At 43.7% G+C, this 17,316-nt stretch overlaps 1 protein-coding gene across 1 annotated transcript; it reads right to left on the bottom strand.

Moving 5' to 3' along the window:
* Positions 1 to 3,178: 3,178 nt before the first annotated feature.
* Positions 3,179 to 12,544, bottom strand: LOC129406476 (leucine-rich repeat-containing protein 37B-like). Its single transcript, XM_055144346.1, has 4 exons — positions 12,476 to 12,544; positions 11,192 to 11,266; positions 9,574 to 9,683; positions 3,179 to 4,400 (listed from the first exon to the last, which is right to left on the bottom strand). The coding sequence occupies exons 1-4, from the start codon at positions 12,517 to 12,519 to the stop codon at positions 4,288 to 4,290; spliced, it is 342 nt and encodes a 113-aa protein (XP_055000321.1). The 5' UTR covers positions 12,520 to 12,544; the 3' UTR covers positions 3,179 to 4,287.
* Positions 12,545 to 17,316: the final 4,772 nt, after the last annotated feature.

The following is a 17,316-nucleotide window of genomic DNA, read 5'->3' as shown; positions in this document are numbered from 1 at the left end:
TCCATTTCCTTGTGTTCTCTTTTATTTTTGAAGTAGTGTTTTGTAGTTTTCTTTGTACAGTTCCTTTACCTCCTTAGTTAAGCTGATTCCAAGGTACTTGATTTTCTGAGGCCTGATTGTGAATGGGGTTGCCGTTTTCTTTTCTTTTTTTTTTCTTTTTTGGGTCACACCTGGCAATGCACAGGGGTTACTCCTGGCTCTGCACTCAGGAATTACTCCTGGCGGTGCTCAGGGGACCATATGGTGTAAAAAACTAAATTTCGCCGAGGGGGTGCGCGCACCTGCGGGCTCTCTGGGCGGCTCTGTCTCACCGCCCACGTTCGGTACCCCGGAACCACTGTGTGTGCCATCGGTCAAGGGGCAGGCGATGGAAGGAAGAAGGCCAAACTGGTTGCTCGATCGGTTTATTTCATTCTCTCTCTCTGCTTCTCTCCCGGCTCTCGGTCTCTCTCTCGATCTGTGGATCTGGCCCCCAACCCACTCTTACAGCCTAGTTAAATCTCCACAGCATAAGGGGGTTGGGGCATACACATAGGTGTGGTCAGCAATAGGGTAAGGTTCCTTTCCCTCAGGGGATGCTTCGCCTAGGACTTAATTCTCTTTCAGCAGGAGGGTCCACCAAGGGCGGAGTCCCATGAATGTGTTTCTCTTCTCCTCAGCCAGCAAACATATAAGAATTCATAATATTAATTATTTTGTATGGACACAATAAGAGATGCATTAAAGCTTACAGAATTGCTGTCCTGGGGCCATCTCAATCTCAGACTACAGTGCTCAGGCCAGAACAGTCTTTCCTATCCCTAGCAGGGTCCTAGTCTCATCATTACTTTTGGATCATGACAGCATTTGTCTATGATCAAGCTCTTAACTTATAGTTAAGAATTAGGCACTTTGGCCAGGCCCATCTCGATGCCAGGGTAGCACATAACTCACCGCTTGCCCTGGATCCTTCCTGTCCCTCGTCGGGACCCTACTTTTGGGGTGCTAGGAACTGAGGGCAACTGAGGCTTAAGTGGAGAAAGCAGATGCCCGGGAGGGAATAATATTCGAGGCCAATTAAGTCCCAAGTTACAAAAACATAATATTGTCTTCTTGTGTCTATACAAAAAAGACATAGCTTTAAAGTAAATTATTCAAAAGGCATAAAGAGGAGAGAAAGGCAATGTTATAATATTCAGTGTCCTAGGAAGTTCTGACCTTACAAATTAGCAGAGTCAGATTAGGGGAAGAGCTGGTTACAGATAAACAAAGGAATGGGAGTGACTCGGGAGCACTTTGATGGGTGTGACTGATAAACCTAAGCTCCTAGTTGCAAGGAGAGCAGGACAAACCAATGATATCCAACAATATGGGATGCTGGGAATCGAACCCGGGTCAGCCCCATGCAAGGCAACTACCCGCTGTGCTATCGCTCCAGCCCCGGGGTTGCCTTTTTCATATCACTTTTTTCTCCTCTCGTTATTTGTGTATAGGAATGCCATGAAATTCTAGCATTGTCTTTCTAGCAGGTTTGAGTCATGGTGGGACTGGTGTCTAAATATCGGATGTAACCAAAGTAGAGAGAGAGTATGGGGGAAATTGTTTACCACCAGGCAGGGGAGGGGTTGGAATGGGGTTTGGGGGGAATACTGGGGATTTTGATGGTGGAAAATGTGCATTAGTGAACGGATGGGTGTTTGATGATTATATGACCGAAGGTCAAACATGAAAGCTTTGTAACTATCTCACGGTGAATCAATTAAAAGCAGGGAAGTAATAATAAAACAATATGGTAACCTAACATTCTGGGGCTGGAGCGATAGCACAGTGGTTGGGCTTTTGCCTTTCACGAGGCCAACTCGTGTTCGATTCCTCCGCCCCTCTCCGAGAGTCCGGCAAGCTACTTAGAGTATGGAGCCAGCAGGGCAGAGCCTGGCAAGCTACCCGTGCGTATTGGATATGCCAAAAACAGTAACAATAAGTCTCTCAATGAGAGACGTTACTGGTGCCCACTTGAACAAATCGATGAGCAACGGGATGACAGTGAACATTCTGAATTTTAAAAAAAGTTGTGTGGCCATGAAAAAAGAGAGCGAGCAAGAGAGGGAGAGTCAGGAAGGAGACTGTGGTCTTCCTGCTTGTGCTCTTTCATGGCATGGCCTGAGAGCCCGGAAACCCCTGAGCCTGGTCACTGTGAGATAGAGTTACAAAGCTTTCCTGATTGTGATCCAGCTTCAGCCGTACAATGCTAGAACACCCCTCCCTCCACCAGTGTCATCATGTTTCATCCTTTACCCACTTTCAGCACACATCTGCCATCCAGAGCGATCCCTTCCAACTATCATTGTTATCGTGATCCCTTCTCTATCCCAGCTGCCCTCTCTCCCAGCCCTTGAGGCAGGCTTCCAACCACAGACCATTCATCCTGGCCCTTGTTGCTAACTGTCCTTGGGTGTTAATCGCATACTATGTTTTTACTTTTTTTTTTACATCCCATAAATGAGTGCAATCATTCTATGTCTGTCCTTCTTCTGACTTATTTCACTCAGCATGAGCCTCTCCATGAAAGGAAGAAAGAGAGAAAGGAAGAAAGAGAGAAAGGAAGAAAGAGAGAAAGGAAGAATGACAGAAAGAAAGAATGAAAGAAAGAAAGAAAGAAAGAAAGAAAGAAAGAAAGAAAGAAAGAAAGAAAGAAAGAAGAAAGAAGGAAAGAAAAAGAGAGAAAGAAAGAAAGAGAGAAAGGAAGGAAGGAAGGAAGAATGAAAGAAAGAAAGAAAGAAAGAAAGAAAGAAAGAAAGAAAGAAAGAAGGGAAGAAATGAAAGAAAGAAGGAAAGAAAGAAAGTGAAAGAAAGAGAGGAAGGAAGAAAGAATAATAGAAAGAAAGAAAGAAAACAAAAGAAAGAAAGAAAGAAAGAAAGAAGGAGAGAGAGAAAGAGAGAAAGGAAGAAAGAAGGAAAGAAAGAAAGAAAGAAATCTGTTTTCATTTCACTTGCCTCTGGCTGTTCTGTTCACTCAGCATGAGCCTCTTCATGAAAGAAAGAAAGAGAGAGAGAGAGAGAAAGAAATAAAGAAAGAAGGAAAGGAAGAAAGAAAGAAAGAAAGAAAGAAAGAAAGAAAGAAAGAAAGAAAGAAAGAAAGAAAGAAAGAAAGAAAGAAAGGAAGGAAGGAAGGAAGGAAGGAAGAAAGATCTGTTCTCACTTCACTTGCCTCTGGCTGTTCTGCTCACCCTGGTCTTCCTTCTCTCACTGATGTAGTTCTCAGTCTTCCACTGGTCTGTATCCCATTCTGCCTCGGGAACCTTTACTTCCTGCTGCTCACTGAGACGCTTCATCAGGAGGCCGGTTCCGGAGAGGAGCTTGGCACACGCCAGCCTCACCTGGGGCTCAGAGCGGTCCATTTCAGAGTCCGGATCCCGTGAGCAATGAGCTTCCTCACGTCACTGTTGGGGATGAGGGACCACAGCTGCTGGATGAGTTGCATGTCCAGTTGGTCTCCGGGGTGTGGTTTCTGTGTGGCAGAGACGATGTCGGTGGCCACGTTGTGATATTCCCACTGCGTCTCGCTGGACTGCTTGACAGCCGGCACGAGGTTGCCGGGCATCCCGGCGTCCTTCTCATGGGCGGTGCCTTTGCTACCGACGGTTTTCTCTGGCAGCGCGATGCCCCTGGTGTTGGCCCCATTTGCAGCACGCGTGCTTTCTGCGGTCTTCTTTCCTGCAGGTGAGTGTGAAGGTTGAAAGGACTGGAGCCAAGGTTCGTCCTGACCTCTCCAAGACAGAGACTCCTCTCTTGGCGGGGACTTGATGAGGTTCTCACCGCAGCGAAAGGAGGCCGCTTGGCGACTCGCACCAGCCTCTCGGGTGCTGATTCCTTCGTCTCTGTACTCACTCTGGCTCTGGGCATTCTGGGCAAAGCCGAGAGTAAGATTTATGAAAACGGTAATTTTTTCCAGTGTGTGACACGGGGCTGGGAAACTTCATGTTCCGAACTCGAGCGTCTGCGTCTTCCAAACCGAGGAGCGTGTTTTTCGAGTCTTTGGGTTTGTTTTTCGCCTCAGCTGGGATTTTCGGAGAAGTGGCGGCAGACGGGCTGGCTGCCCATGGAGAACTGCTCCAGGTGGTGGACACCACCGCCTCGTGCTCCTGGATGGAGGAGGACTCCTCATTGAAGGAGTTTCCCACCCATTTCCTGGGTGTTCCGCCAAGGGAAGCTCTTTTGGTTCTCTTGGGGCCGCCTCCTGAGCCTTCTCTCTCAGGCAATGTTCCCTAAGTCTAGCTGCTCATTCATGAGAACGGACAGGCTGTTTCTCTATGCTGAGGCCTCCTCCGGTTCAATGGTCAGCTCGGTGCTGGTATTCTTCTTTCGAGTCTGTAAAACCTTCATGAACTCCCTTTTCGTGGTACTTATGGACTCTTCCTCCTCTATCAAAAAAAGAGCTTGCTTTTGATCAAGAAAGATAACTGGGGATAATTTTGGGAGCACAGACATAAATTCCAGACAAGTAAATTAGTAATCAGGAAACAAGAGCGATATTGGGGGAGGGGGGCACAGGGAAGCCCTAAGTTTACACGTATGATTGGCAAGAACAGAAGGAGAAACAAAGTGATCATCGCTATTTATTCAGAATAAATAGGGCATGAAGTTTAGTGCATGTATTTAGGATTATCCCACTGGGGGGCAGAGTGACAGAAGAGCAGATAAAGTATTTATCTTGTACGCAGCCAACCTGAGTATGATCCCCAGCACCCATACTGTCCCTCAAGCCTTACCAAGACTGATTCCTGAACACAAAGTCAGAAGTAAACTTTAACCACCTCTGAGTATGCCCCCAAACAAGCAAACACTCAAACAATAATAATACAATTATTCCACTGGTCCCCAAGGACCAAGTACCCAGTATTCATGACAAATATTTGCTGCTCAGTTAGACTCTTTACAGATCAACTGACTTCTGTTTTATTTTTTGGCCATTCCCAGCCATGCTTAGGGGTTGTTCCTGGTTCTGCTCTCAGAATTCTTGAATTCAACATGATCTGTTTCCAACTGTATACTGTGAATCTGAAAGTATTTCAGATCATTAAAAACTAACTAACTTTGGGTCTGTGATTCAGCCACAGCACACAGAATTGAAGAACAGATGACTTAAATAACATGCATCTTAGAGATAAATGACCTTCCTTTATGATTAAGGAAGAGTTTTAGATAGATAAAATTGAAGATTAAAACTGAACAAGTTCCAAATTCTGTTTTAAAGTCTACATTTTTTGTTAAAAAATACATTTTTTGTTAAAAAACAAATGCCTTTTTTATTTGTTTTTTTTTTTTTGCTTTTTGGGTCACACCTGGCGATGCACAGGGGTTACTCCCGGCTCTGCACTCAGGAATTACCCCTGGCCGTGCTCAGGGGACCATATGGGATGCTGGGATTTGAACCCGGGTCGGCCGCGTACAAGGCAAACGCCCTACCCGCTGTGCTATCTCTCCAGCCCCCAAATGCCTTTTTTAATATCTACCTGCTCTCAATGCTTATTGGTTTATATAGTTAAACATTGAACTAATTTAATAATTTATTCTTTATGCTGATAGTTTTACTCTTTTAGTAACACAATTTAACACTAAAGTCCATGTTAGAATCTATCTTATAACTTATAAGCTAACTGAAGAAATATTAATACCATCAATCACTATTAACATTTGAAAACTTTACATAATGTATCACAGGGAGAGCAATGAGATTAGTTCCTGGTATTTCAAACAAATCACACGTATTTGGATCTTCTTCAGGTTTATCAGAGAAACTATTTAATAAAGTTTACAGATATAATAATGGAGTTTTTAGATAATTCAACACTGAGTTAGAGTAGCATAGGAATAAGCTCAAGAACTTTGAACGGTTTAATGGACTACAAAAATAATCATTTTTTAGTTAGTTTTCTTATGGCTCACAATTATCACGTGTCTAACAAAAGTTTAATGAAACTATCCTGCTCTTGATCATAACAAGGTGTACTAATCAAATATGTAAAAAGATATATGATAAAGTTTATACTTGGTGCTCAGAATTCATTGAAAAGATAAACTACACTTGAAAAATAATTGAGGTTTTTTTTTGGGGGGCTACCTAGCAATGTCTAGGGGTTACTTCTGGTTTTGTACTCAGAAATCACTCATGATAGTGTTTGGGGGGCCATTTGAGATGCTGGGGATTGAATCCGGGTTGGTTACATGCAAAGCAATCACCTTACCCGCTTTACTATCTCCAGCCCAAGAGAAAACATCTTTATAATGGCTAAATTTTTACTTTAATTAAATTTTACATGTGTCTATTACTTATACTTGTTTGCATAATTGTTGATAGCATACTTTTTAAGTAATCTAGAACCACCTTATGAAAGTAGATAAATGCCGGGCTAGAGAGAGAGTACAGAAGGTAGAGCATTCACCTTGCATGTGTCCAACCCAGATTTGATCCCTGGAATCCCACGTGTTCCCTGAACACCAGCAGAAGTAATTCCTGAGTGCAGAGCCAGGAGTAAGCCCTGAGCATTAATGCGTGTTGCTCCCAAAAGCAAATTAAAAATTAATCAACAAATCTTTTTTTGCTAATTATGGCCACCAGGCTGGAGCGATAAGAACAGCAGGTAGGGCGTTTGCCTTGCACCTGGCTGACCCGGGTTCGATTCCTCCATTCCTCTCGGAGAGCCTGACAAGCTACTAAGAGTATCCCACCCACATGGCAGAGCCTGGCAAGCTCCCTGTGGCGTATTTGATATGCCTAAAACAATAACAACAAGTCTCACAATGGAGACATTACTGGTGCCCGCTCGAGCAAATCGATGAACAAAGGACGACAGTGCTACAGTGCTGCTCTCAGAAATTATTCTGAGTGGTGCCTGGGGGACCACATGGGAATCTGGGAATGAAACTCGGGTTGACTGCATGAAAGAAGGCACCCTGGGGCTGGAACACTAGGTAGGTTGTTTGCCTTGCATGTGGCCAATCTGGGTTCGATTCCCAGCATCCCATATGGTTCCCTGAACACAGCCAGAGCCAGGAGTAACCCATGTGCATTGCCAAAGTGTGACCCAAAAAAGCATAAAAAGAAAAATGCAAGCACCTTCTCCATTATACCATCTCTCTAGCCCCTCAACTATGACTTGTTATACTCCCATACCTTTATCCTGTCCTGCCCACATGAGGAGAGAGGGCTCTTTCTCTTTACCTCTTTCGTGTGCTAATATTCTTTTTTTTTTTTGCTTTTTTGGGTCACACCTGGCGATGCACAGGGGTTACTCCTGGCTCTGCACTCAGGAATTACCCCTGGCCGTGCTCAGGGGACCATATGGGATGCTGGGATTTGAACCCGGGTCGGCCGCGTGCAAGGCAAACGCCCTACCCGCTGTGCTATCTCTCCAGCCCCAGGTGTGCTAATATTCTTATTACCATCACAGCCAACAAAGAAATTCCTCCAGAAATCAGGTCCTCATCTGAATGCACCCTTCCTCCACTACCCACTAATTCCTTTGCTTACTAGCCCTTTAGTCTCATGTTGTTGAATCTGGGCAGATGTCTGAGGATATGTTAATGGATTTGCCAGAGTGTATGTCAATGTGCAATGTTGAGAAAATCTAGAAAATGATTTGGTTTTTTTTTTGTTTGGGGGCGACACTCGGTGATGCTCAGGGGTTACTCCAGGTTCCGTGCTCAGGAAATCACTTCTGGTGGTGCTTGGGAAACTGTATAGGATGCCGGCAATGGAACCCAGGTCTTCTGTGTGCAAGGCAAGTCCCCTACCCACTGTACTAACTCTCTGGATCCTGAAATAATATTTGAGCTCCCAAAATTGGGGGAAAACAACTCTTATTAGATGTGTATTTTGCCTTCACCTACTTCCTACTATTTTCATCTCTACTTAGGGAACCATACAAAGTTTCTGACTGCGTCAAGGTCAAGTATAACATTGAGCAGTTGGGTTTCTCTTGGGGGAACAGTGGGGCCAAACCCAGCAATGTTCAGGGGTTACTTCTCTCTCTGTGCTCAGGGATCACTGCTGCTAGTAATTAGGATCGTCTGGAATGCTAGGGATCAAATCCAGGTCTGCTGTATGGAAGGCAAACATCATAGCTACTAGACTATCTCTCCAACCAGCCTTTACTGAAGAATTCAAAGTGCTTTTGGTGGAGTGAAGTTTAGAGGGGGAGTTAAGGGAAGTGAGGAAGAAGCATGGACTTGCAAAGAATCCAAGACTGGGATCACAAGACCTAGGCATTAGGCACATTTAACACTTTTAGTTTTGCTTTTCCTCACCTAAAAAATGTTATTAGTATCTTATTCTGATTTCGATTATTTGGTTTAGTTATTCTCTAAATAAAATTATTGCAGTTGGAGTAACATGGTTTTAATAGTACCAATGCTATTGGTTTCCACGTACAAAGTAAACTTCACCTGGACCACCTCTGAAGTGCCGAGACACCATGGTCCTTACAGCACCTCCAGTCTGACTCTTCTCCCTCTTCTCCCTGCCACCCCCAACAAATCCCCAGGTTTGATGTTCATCTTATGAAAGGTGATTCGTAAATGATTCTTATACCCACCTCTGAGAAGAGAGTGGTAGATTGTGAAAAGTTGATTTTGAAAATAACACTATCTTTGTGTAAGAAGCAAAGTGATTTGATGTGCCCAATTGCTGATAGTGAATCTGATTCATAATATCCCAGCGTGAAAACACTTTTATGGGTGGGGTGTGTGTGTATGTGTGTGTGTGCTCGCGTGAGTGCGTGGGCACTCGTGAATGTGCCACACTCAGCGGTGCCCAGGGGATACTCCCAGCAGTTCTTGGGAAACTGTTTTGTGGGGGGGTTGAACCCCCACCTCCCACATGAAAAGCATGTGGTACAACCTATTGATCTACTTTCCTGGGCCCCTGAAAGCACATTTTGGAAGTTATCAAGCTAAGGTCAGTAAACTTACTATGTGGAAAGATACTTAAGAGCACCTGAGTGCTTTGTAGATGGAAGGGTTAAAATTCAAAAAAGTCTCAGAGGTGGGGATGGTCTAAGAATCCCGGAGACCATACATCCTTAGAAGGACTGAGTGGCAACCTCTGCTTAGAAAACCAGAAATTCTCAGTCTCTAAGCAAAACTTTCATAAGACAGTATGACTTGTACTTGCCTATAAAATTACAGAAACACATGCAATAAAATACCTACACCTGTCCTGTGAAGAAAAGGGCACTTGAGATCTGTTGTGTATAAAATATGTTTACAAACTGCATTCTGTGGCTGAGCTCTCATCTGGAGGACCAGCACCTTGCCCGGAGTGTGGCCCTCATTTGTGACCATTAGTGTTAGCTCCCTTCCCCACTTCCATCCTTCTCTTCTATTCTTATTAAATCTTCAGGCCATGCATATATTGCTAAGGTAATGATGTGACTGAGATTCTGACTTTACCAAGGGAAATCATTCTTAGAAATATAGGGAGTTGAACTCTGAATAAAAATAATGCAACTGCATAATCAGTTTAAAATGGACCATTAGTGATTAAAGTTAAAATGAAACAAATTAAAAAGCTATCAGCAGGCAATTCAGACTCACCGCAGTGTGTGCTGCTGGTACATTCACAATGTAGTTTGACTACTTTGCAGACAGAGTCTATTTTATTCTTAAATTGGCAGAGGCAGCAGGTGAGATGCCTAGGTAATATCCTATGAATGGAAACACAGAGAATTAAGTGCAGAGTAAAGGGGTTACTTTAAATAGGTAGAAGAGGCAGCCAAAGCCACTGTGCAGCTATTCAAAATGTTCCTGAGAACCATGGATGAGGCGCTGCTCGAACTCGGTGGTGGTGGGAACCCAACTGGGAGGTGATGCATGCAAAGTGTGTACCTGAACTCCTCTACTATCACTTCAGCCCTCAGAAAATTGAGTTTTGTTTTTGAGTCATATCTGGTGGTGCTCAGGGGTTGCTCTGGGCTCTCGGCTCAAGAATGATTCCTTGTAGGCCTCAGAGAACTACAGACTGTGCCAAAGACTGAAGAAGGGTTAGCCACATGCTAGGCAAACACGTAACTCACTATTCTATCTCTCCAGCTCCCAGATAACAATAAAAATTCCAGTTATCCTCTGGGGAAATCTGAAAGCACTTTTCCAGACTATGAAAAAACAAAGACTAGAGTAATAGTATAGTATCTCAGGTCTGGCATTTGCTTTGAACACGGTCGACCTGGGTTTGATCGCAGCATCCATGAGACACCAAAAATGATTCTTGAGTATCTCAATTTAAAAATATTTTTAAAAAATAAAATTACATCTCAATTAAACATAGCTTAAGAAAAATAAACAAGAAGGGATATGGTGCCACCAGAAGGTCAATCTATACCTGTGAGGCGAGTGCAGCAGCAGCCAGAGGGACCCTTCTGGCTTCCTGATAACCCAAAATTGCCGATGTACCTGTGGCCGAACCCCAACAACTTAGGGCAAGTTTACCAAGAAACTAAACAGCCAAAAGTTTGGTATGTTGGAGCCACACCCACAAACCAGGTCTTGCTCTGTTATACAAGCTCATTTACTGGCCATATTTCAGAGACCCATAAATCTCAAAAGACATCAAAAGCTGCACTTAGGGCTGGTCGTGAGGCGCCCTACGGCCAAGCGGGCATACTCTGCAGGGCATATGCCAATAGTTATTTCTCTGGAAAAGATGAAAACAAGGGCCATGATCCAGAGACACACAAAATAATCTCTGAACTGAGCAGTTCTCTGCAGAGGTTTCTCCACAACCTAATTGTCTAAACTTTTAGAATTCCAGGAGCATGCAGCCGCTCTTGTGGCCATATGACATCTTATACTATTTATAACAAGCATTACAAAAGAGAGTATGGGGAAGATTGTCTGGTGGGACGAGAAGGTGGATCCTGGGAACACTGGTGGTGGAAGATGTGCAGTGGTGGATGGTTCGGTGTCCTATCATTGTATGACTGACACTCAACAAGGAAAGCTTTGTGACTGTATTTCACGGTGGTTCAAAAAAATTAATAAATTAAATTAAGTTAACATTCTGAATAAAAAATAGTAATGTGGAGTTCATGCCAAGTTGTATTAGCTCAATCAATGGCTGAATAAACAGCAGTACTCTTACATTAAAAAGAAGAGAAACAAAAATAAAAAGCCTTAAAAAACAAAGTGAAAATAAATGTCAGAAAAATCAACTTACAGTTTTTCCAATTCAAGAGTCATCATGAGGATGTTTTGGACTGGTCCAAGCGACACTTGTGTTGCTCCCATGTCTCTGAGGGAGAAAGCACAAGCATGATGTGAATCCAAATGCAGAAGCTTTAGAGTTAAGTAGATGAGATTAATGAAGCATATCTTTGATTCTGGCTTTGCTCTAAAGCCAGGTCAACTGTTTACTCTAGACCATAATTCCAGAGAGCTCTTACTGATAAGAGATATCTCTGTCATCAAATTAATGACAATTTGGTAGACTAAATAAATTTCCTTCCTTCCTTCCTTCCTTCCTTCCTTCCTTCCTTCCTTCCTTCCTTCCTTCCTTCCTTCCTTCCTTCCTTCCTTCCTTCCTTCCTTCCTTCCTTCCTTCCTTCCTTCCTCCCTCCCTCCCTCCCTCCCTCCCTTCCTCCCTCTCTTCCTTCCTCCCTCCCTCCATTCCTTCCTACTTCCTTCCTTCCTCCCTCCCTCCCTCCCTCCCTCCCTCCCTCCCTTCCTTCCTTCCTTCCTTCTTTCCTTCCTCCCTCCCTCCATTCCTTCCTACTTCCTTCCTTCCTCCCTCCCTCCCTCCCTCCCTCCCTCCCTTCCTTCCTTCCTTCCTTCTTTCCTTCCTTCCTTCCTCCCTTCCTTCCTTTCTTCCTTCCCTTCCTCCCTCCTTCCCTTACTCCCTCCCTCCCTTCCTACCTCCCTTCTCTTGTCTCTTCCTTCTCTTGTCAATTTAGACTTCTCATTTTATATTGCATCTACTTCTTTTAATGTTTCTTTTTCATGTGAGCTGGGGGTGGCCTTGTATTTTGGCCACATCTGGCAATACTTGGGAGATATGTTGGGTGCTGTACTTGTGGGTTGCTCTGAGTAGGACTCCTGGGAACACATATGGTGCCAGAGATTGAATCCAGGCCTCTCACACGCAGTGCATGGGTTCCAACCACTGACCTATCCGGTCCTCTTTTCTTTATTTTCTTTTTAAAAATAATGTTTACATTATTATTTGTTACTTTCTGGAATAAATAATACTTCTACATGCATCTGTATGTTTCTTATCTATATGTACTCAACATTGCTCTTTTCCTCTGTTGGCTGTTACCCATGTACATTCTTTTTTAATCTTTTCCTTTGACAATAAATCTCATTTCAACAATCCAGTGTTAATATTCAAATGATAACTTTTAAATTCAATGCAAGACACTGAATCTTTGACAAAAATGGAGAAAAATAAAGACCACAAATCATAGCAAAAATCATATGAGCTACAAACTATTACAATACTTACAGATATTTTAATGCTGGCAATTGAAAAAGATATGAATCTTCCATAGTTGTTCAAGGATTATGACTGAGAATTCTAAAAAAGTACAATAAAATGAAAATTATCTGCATAATCAGAACTAGCATTAAAGTTTAGATTTATATTACTGGCATGGAACTTGAAGGTGAAAAACATTATTTTCTGTGATTATCTATAATCACACTTAGAATCCATAAAGCATTCTCCCCCTTTTTTTGGGTTTGTTTTTGGGTCACACCAGTGATACACAAGGGGTTACTTCTGGCTCATACACTCAGGAATTACTCCTGGTGGTGCTTGGGGGACCATATGGGATACTGGGAATTGAATCCGGGTCAGCTGTGTGCCAGGTAACCGCCATACCTGCTGTGCTATTTCTCCAGCGCTAGGCATTCTCCCTTTGGGAAACACCCAAGTCTCAAGATGATAAAGTGAAGGGCAAACGGGGGTGGGGGGGGGCGTGTGGGAGGGGGGAAACAAAACAATTGTACAGCAAAAAAAAATATGCTAACAAATTTTTCCATGTTGAAAACCCTATGATAGGGGCCAAATAGTACAGCATAGTACAGCAAGTGGGGCACTTGCCTTGCATGCAGTTGACTTGTATGTTTCATTCCTGGAATCTTATATAGGCCCCAGAACATCCCAGGAGTGATCCCTGAGCACAGAGTCAGGAGCAAGCCCTGAGAACCACTGGTTATGTCTTCCCATCACCCCCAAATAAGAAAGAAAACCCGAGGAGTGATGATATCTGCAGGAAGTCCTTGCTCTGCAGCAAATATTATTTCATTTTCTTTTTAAAAAAATGTTTATAATGTAGGAGCACTGCTATTTATTCAGCCATTGGTTAAGCTGATTAAATTGGGCATAAACTCCACATTACGTTTAAAAAATTTTTAATTTTATAGGTTAGTTCACAATGTTTGATTATACTCAACATTCAAACACCAATCCCACCACCATTATACCTTCTGTCCACCAAATTCTGGATGTTTCCATCCCAAGCCCCAAGCCCTGTCACAAAACACAACCGAAGTAATATATTTCGTGTTGTTATGAAGAACTGCTGAACATGCTTACAAAAAAGCATTCATATAGGAAACAGCATGAAGATTGTTCTATTTTGGCAGGAACCATTAAGGCATTCTGGAGGATATCACTAACATGTTGTTGAAGTTTGTGTGGCATGAACTTTGGTGTACATCTCTGAAAATATGTATATATGCATATATATATATACATTTCCCCCTATGATTTATTGCCTACTATCTGAACTCCATCAAATGTGGTGTGGTAATTATGGAGAATGGGTAGGAAGTGTTGCACGATGTGTTGTGAGGCCACTTTTGCTGCTGCACAATCCAGGAATATGTTTGCTCATAGGTGAGGCACAGCCCGAGTGCATGGGGCACGACCTTGAGTATGGCGGCTGTTGGGTTGTGGAGGTTTTTGGCTGCCAGAGCTGGGTCCCTTGGGGTGGGATGGGCTCTCACCCACACCCCTCTGGGGTGCACTATGTGAAACAGCCTGGTGCGGAGTCCGGTGGCATGGTTATGGGGAACTCATGTTATGCTCCCTTTCGGGAGAAGCAGCCATGTCATCTGGACAGTGGCTGATGATGAGATTATCTGGCACCGGCAGGAGGTGGCTTATGGCATGACCCCTGGGTCACCGGAGACTGGAGAAAGTGAGCAGAAGATCTCCACTCCTGGTCCCATTGAATCTAGAGTCCAAGGTCACAAAGTTCTACATTACCTGGGTCCTGTAGGATTTCACTCATGTGAGGCTCGGCCAGAGTGTGTAGGGAGCAGCCTTGAGCGTGGCATGGGTTCCCGCCTACCTCTGCACTATGGGCCCTAACTGTGTCTTTTGATCTCTTTTGAGATTTATGGGCCTCTGAAATAAGGCCAATAAATGAGCTTATAAAGCTGAGCCGGATGTGGTCTGTGGGTGTGACTCCCACATACCTAACTTTTGACCATTTAAGTTCTTGGTATACTTGGCCCCAAGTTGTTGGGGTCTGCCAAAGGCACTGCCGCAATTTTGGGGTAAATGGAAATCTGAAGGCACCATCAGGCTGTTGATACACTTGCCCCAGGTACAGGTGGACCTGCTGGTGACATCATACCCCCACAGATATTTCTAACGGATGCCACTACAATTCAAAATCTTTCTTACACCCTGAGAAATTCAAACCAATTCATGGCTTAACACACCCAGCTAAAGATAAAAGTAGGATTAATCCTTGGTTTTGATAAAAGAATACAGGTCACTAGAGGAGCTGGTGGGAGCTGTCTTCTCACCAGTCATTCCCACAGAGATTTTTGTGCCCTGACCTTTGTCACACTGTATGTGATCACTGACTCACCTGTCAGTCTCCTGAATTTACAATTTCTTGAATGCCAGGGCCACCTGACTGTCACTGGTCTGACAATATCCGGTAGTTACTAGATACTTCAGAAATAACATTATGGATATATTGGTCAAATGAACCAGTTCCTTCCCTCCCTCCCTCAGTTCCTCACTACATTCTTTGTTTTGTGGTCCACACCCAGGAATGCTCAGGGATTACTCCTGATGGTGCTTAGGGGACCATAGGGAATGCCAGGCATGAACCTGGGTCAGCCACCTGCAAAGCAAGCTCCTTTCCTGCTATATTCTCACTCCAGTCCCAGAAGCAGTTCATTTTTGACAAAAAATTTTGTTCCAAGGGAATGAAGCAATAGCACAGCAGATAGGGCATTTGCGTTGCATGCGGCCAACCTGACTTTGATTCCCAGCATCCCATATGGTTCCCTGAGCACCGCCAGGGATAATTCCTGAGTGCAGATCCAAGAGTAACCCCTGTGTATTGCGGGGTGTGACACAAAGAGCAAAAGGAAAAACAGAAAAGGTCTTCATCACGAATCATCAGAGAGATGCAGATCAAAACAGCTATGAGATACCACCTCTCACCACAGAGATTGGCACCCATCTGAAAGAACAAAAGCAACTGCTGTTGGCGTGGATGTGGGGAGAAAGGGACTCTCCTACACTGCTGGTGGGAATGCCGACTAGTTCAGCCCTTTTGGAAAACAGTATGGATGCTTCTCAAAAATTAGACATTGAGTTCCCATTTGACCCAGCAATACCACTCGTGGGAATATATCCCAGAGAGACAAAAAAGTGTCTTCGAAATGACATCTGCACTCGAATGTTCATTGGAGCACTGCTCACAATAGCCAGAATCTGGAAAAAAGCACGAGTGCCCGAGAACAGATGACTGGTTAAAGAAACTTTGGTACATCTACACAATGGATAACTATGCAGCTGTTAGAAAAATAATGAAGTCATGACCCTTGCATATAAGTGGATCAACATAGAAAGTATCATGCTAAGGGAAATGAGTCAAAAAGAGAGAGACAGACATAGGAAGATGCACTCACCTGTGGAATATAAAGTAAGAGAATGGGAGACTAGCACCCAAGAGTAGTAGCGATAAGTACCAGGAGGTCTGCCCACGGCTTGGAAGCTGGCCAAACAAGCTGGAGGAAAAGGCAGCTCAGATAGAGAAGGGAATACCAGGTAAAGGGTGGTTCAAGGACCCACTGGGGATGGGAGATACACACTGAAAGTGGAATATGGATCAAACACGATGGCTACTCAATACCTCTATTGCAAACCACAACACCTGAAAGGAGAGAGAGAACAAAAGGGAATGCCCTACCACAGAGGCTGGGTGGGTGGGGGGGTAGGGTGGGGAGGGGGTGGGAGGTATACTGGGATCATCGGTGGTGGAGAATGGGCACTGGTAGACGGATGGGTACTCAAGCATTGTATGACTGAAACATAAGCATGAAAAGTTGTTAGTCTGTAACTGTACCTCATGGTGATTCATTAATAAAAAATTTTAGAGGGATGTAAATGAAATGTAAACATGAAAGTTCATAATTTTGTAACTGTACCTCACGGTGATTCACCACTAAAAATTTAAAAAAAATTTTTAGATGCTCTGGCAAATTCCTGGGAAACTAGACCATGAGACCCAAAGTCTATGTGACTGTAGCCAAAAAGACTACTATCATTAATAGATGAATTCCATGAGGTTGTAAGATACAGGAGCAATATGCCAAAATTAGTCATATTTCTAGACACTAGCTAGAAGTAATTAAAGATGAACATTTTTTCAAGTTTCACATATAGGGGCCAGAGCTATAGTACAGCGGGTACAGTGTTTGCCTTGCATGCAGCTGATCTGGGTGTGGCCCCTGGCATCCCATATCGTCCCCCACAACACTTCAGCAGTGATCCTTGAGTGCAGAGCCAGGAGGAAGTCACCCAGTGTGGCTCAAAAAGCAAAATAATTTAAAAAAAATACATTTTAAAGGTTTCATATATAATGACATAAAAATGATAAACAGGAGAAGAGATGAACAGGAGCTTCCTCGAAAAAGAATACAAATGGTCAGGGACTGAGAGATAGCATAGTGGATAAGGTGCTTGCTTGGATGCAGCAAACCTGGGTTCAATCCCCAGCATCCCATATGGTTCCCCAAGCAGCATTAAGAATGATTACTAAGTGCAGAGCTGGGAGTAAGCCCTGAATATCGCCAAATATGACCCAACTCCCAGCCCAAAAGAAATACAAATGACCAAATGCATATGGAAAAAATGTTCTATATGACTAATCATCAGAGAAATGAAGATCAGAGCAACAGTGAGAGATCATCTCATGCCACAGAGACTGGTACTCATCAAAGAGAACAACAATAACTAGTGTTTACGAGGATTTGGGGGAACAGGGCCCCTCATTCACTGCTGTGAGAATGCTAACTGATCCAGCCTTT

The sequence above is a fragment of the Sorex araneus genome, chromosome 7 (assembly GCF_027595985.1).
Source record: "Sorex araneus isolate mSorAra2 chromosome 7, mSorAra2.pri, whole genome shotgun sequence".
Lineage (NCBI taxonomy): Eukaryota > Metazoa > Chordata > Mammalia > Eulipotyphla > Soricidae > Sorex > Sorex araneus.
Note: the sequence above shows the minus strand (reverse complement) of the source record. Positions and strands in the feature narration are given on the sequence as shown.

Bases quoted from the DNA above. Each gene is read 5' to 3' on its own strand.
- LOC129406476 (XM_055144346.1), bottom strand. From the start codon at position 12,519: ATGGAAGATTCATATCTTTTTCAATTGCCAGCATTAAAATATCT. The intron at 9,684-11,191 runs GTAAGTTGATTT...TTCCATTCATAG, and splicing joins ACTCTTGAATTGGAAAAACT to GATATTACCTAGGCATCTCA. The intron at 4,401-9,573 runs GTGAGTCTGAAT...TTTTTTTGATAG, and splicing joins TACCAGCAGCACACACTGCG to AGGAGGAAGAGTCCATAAGT.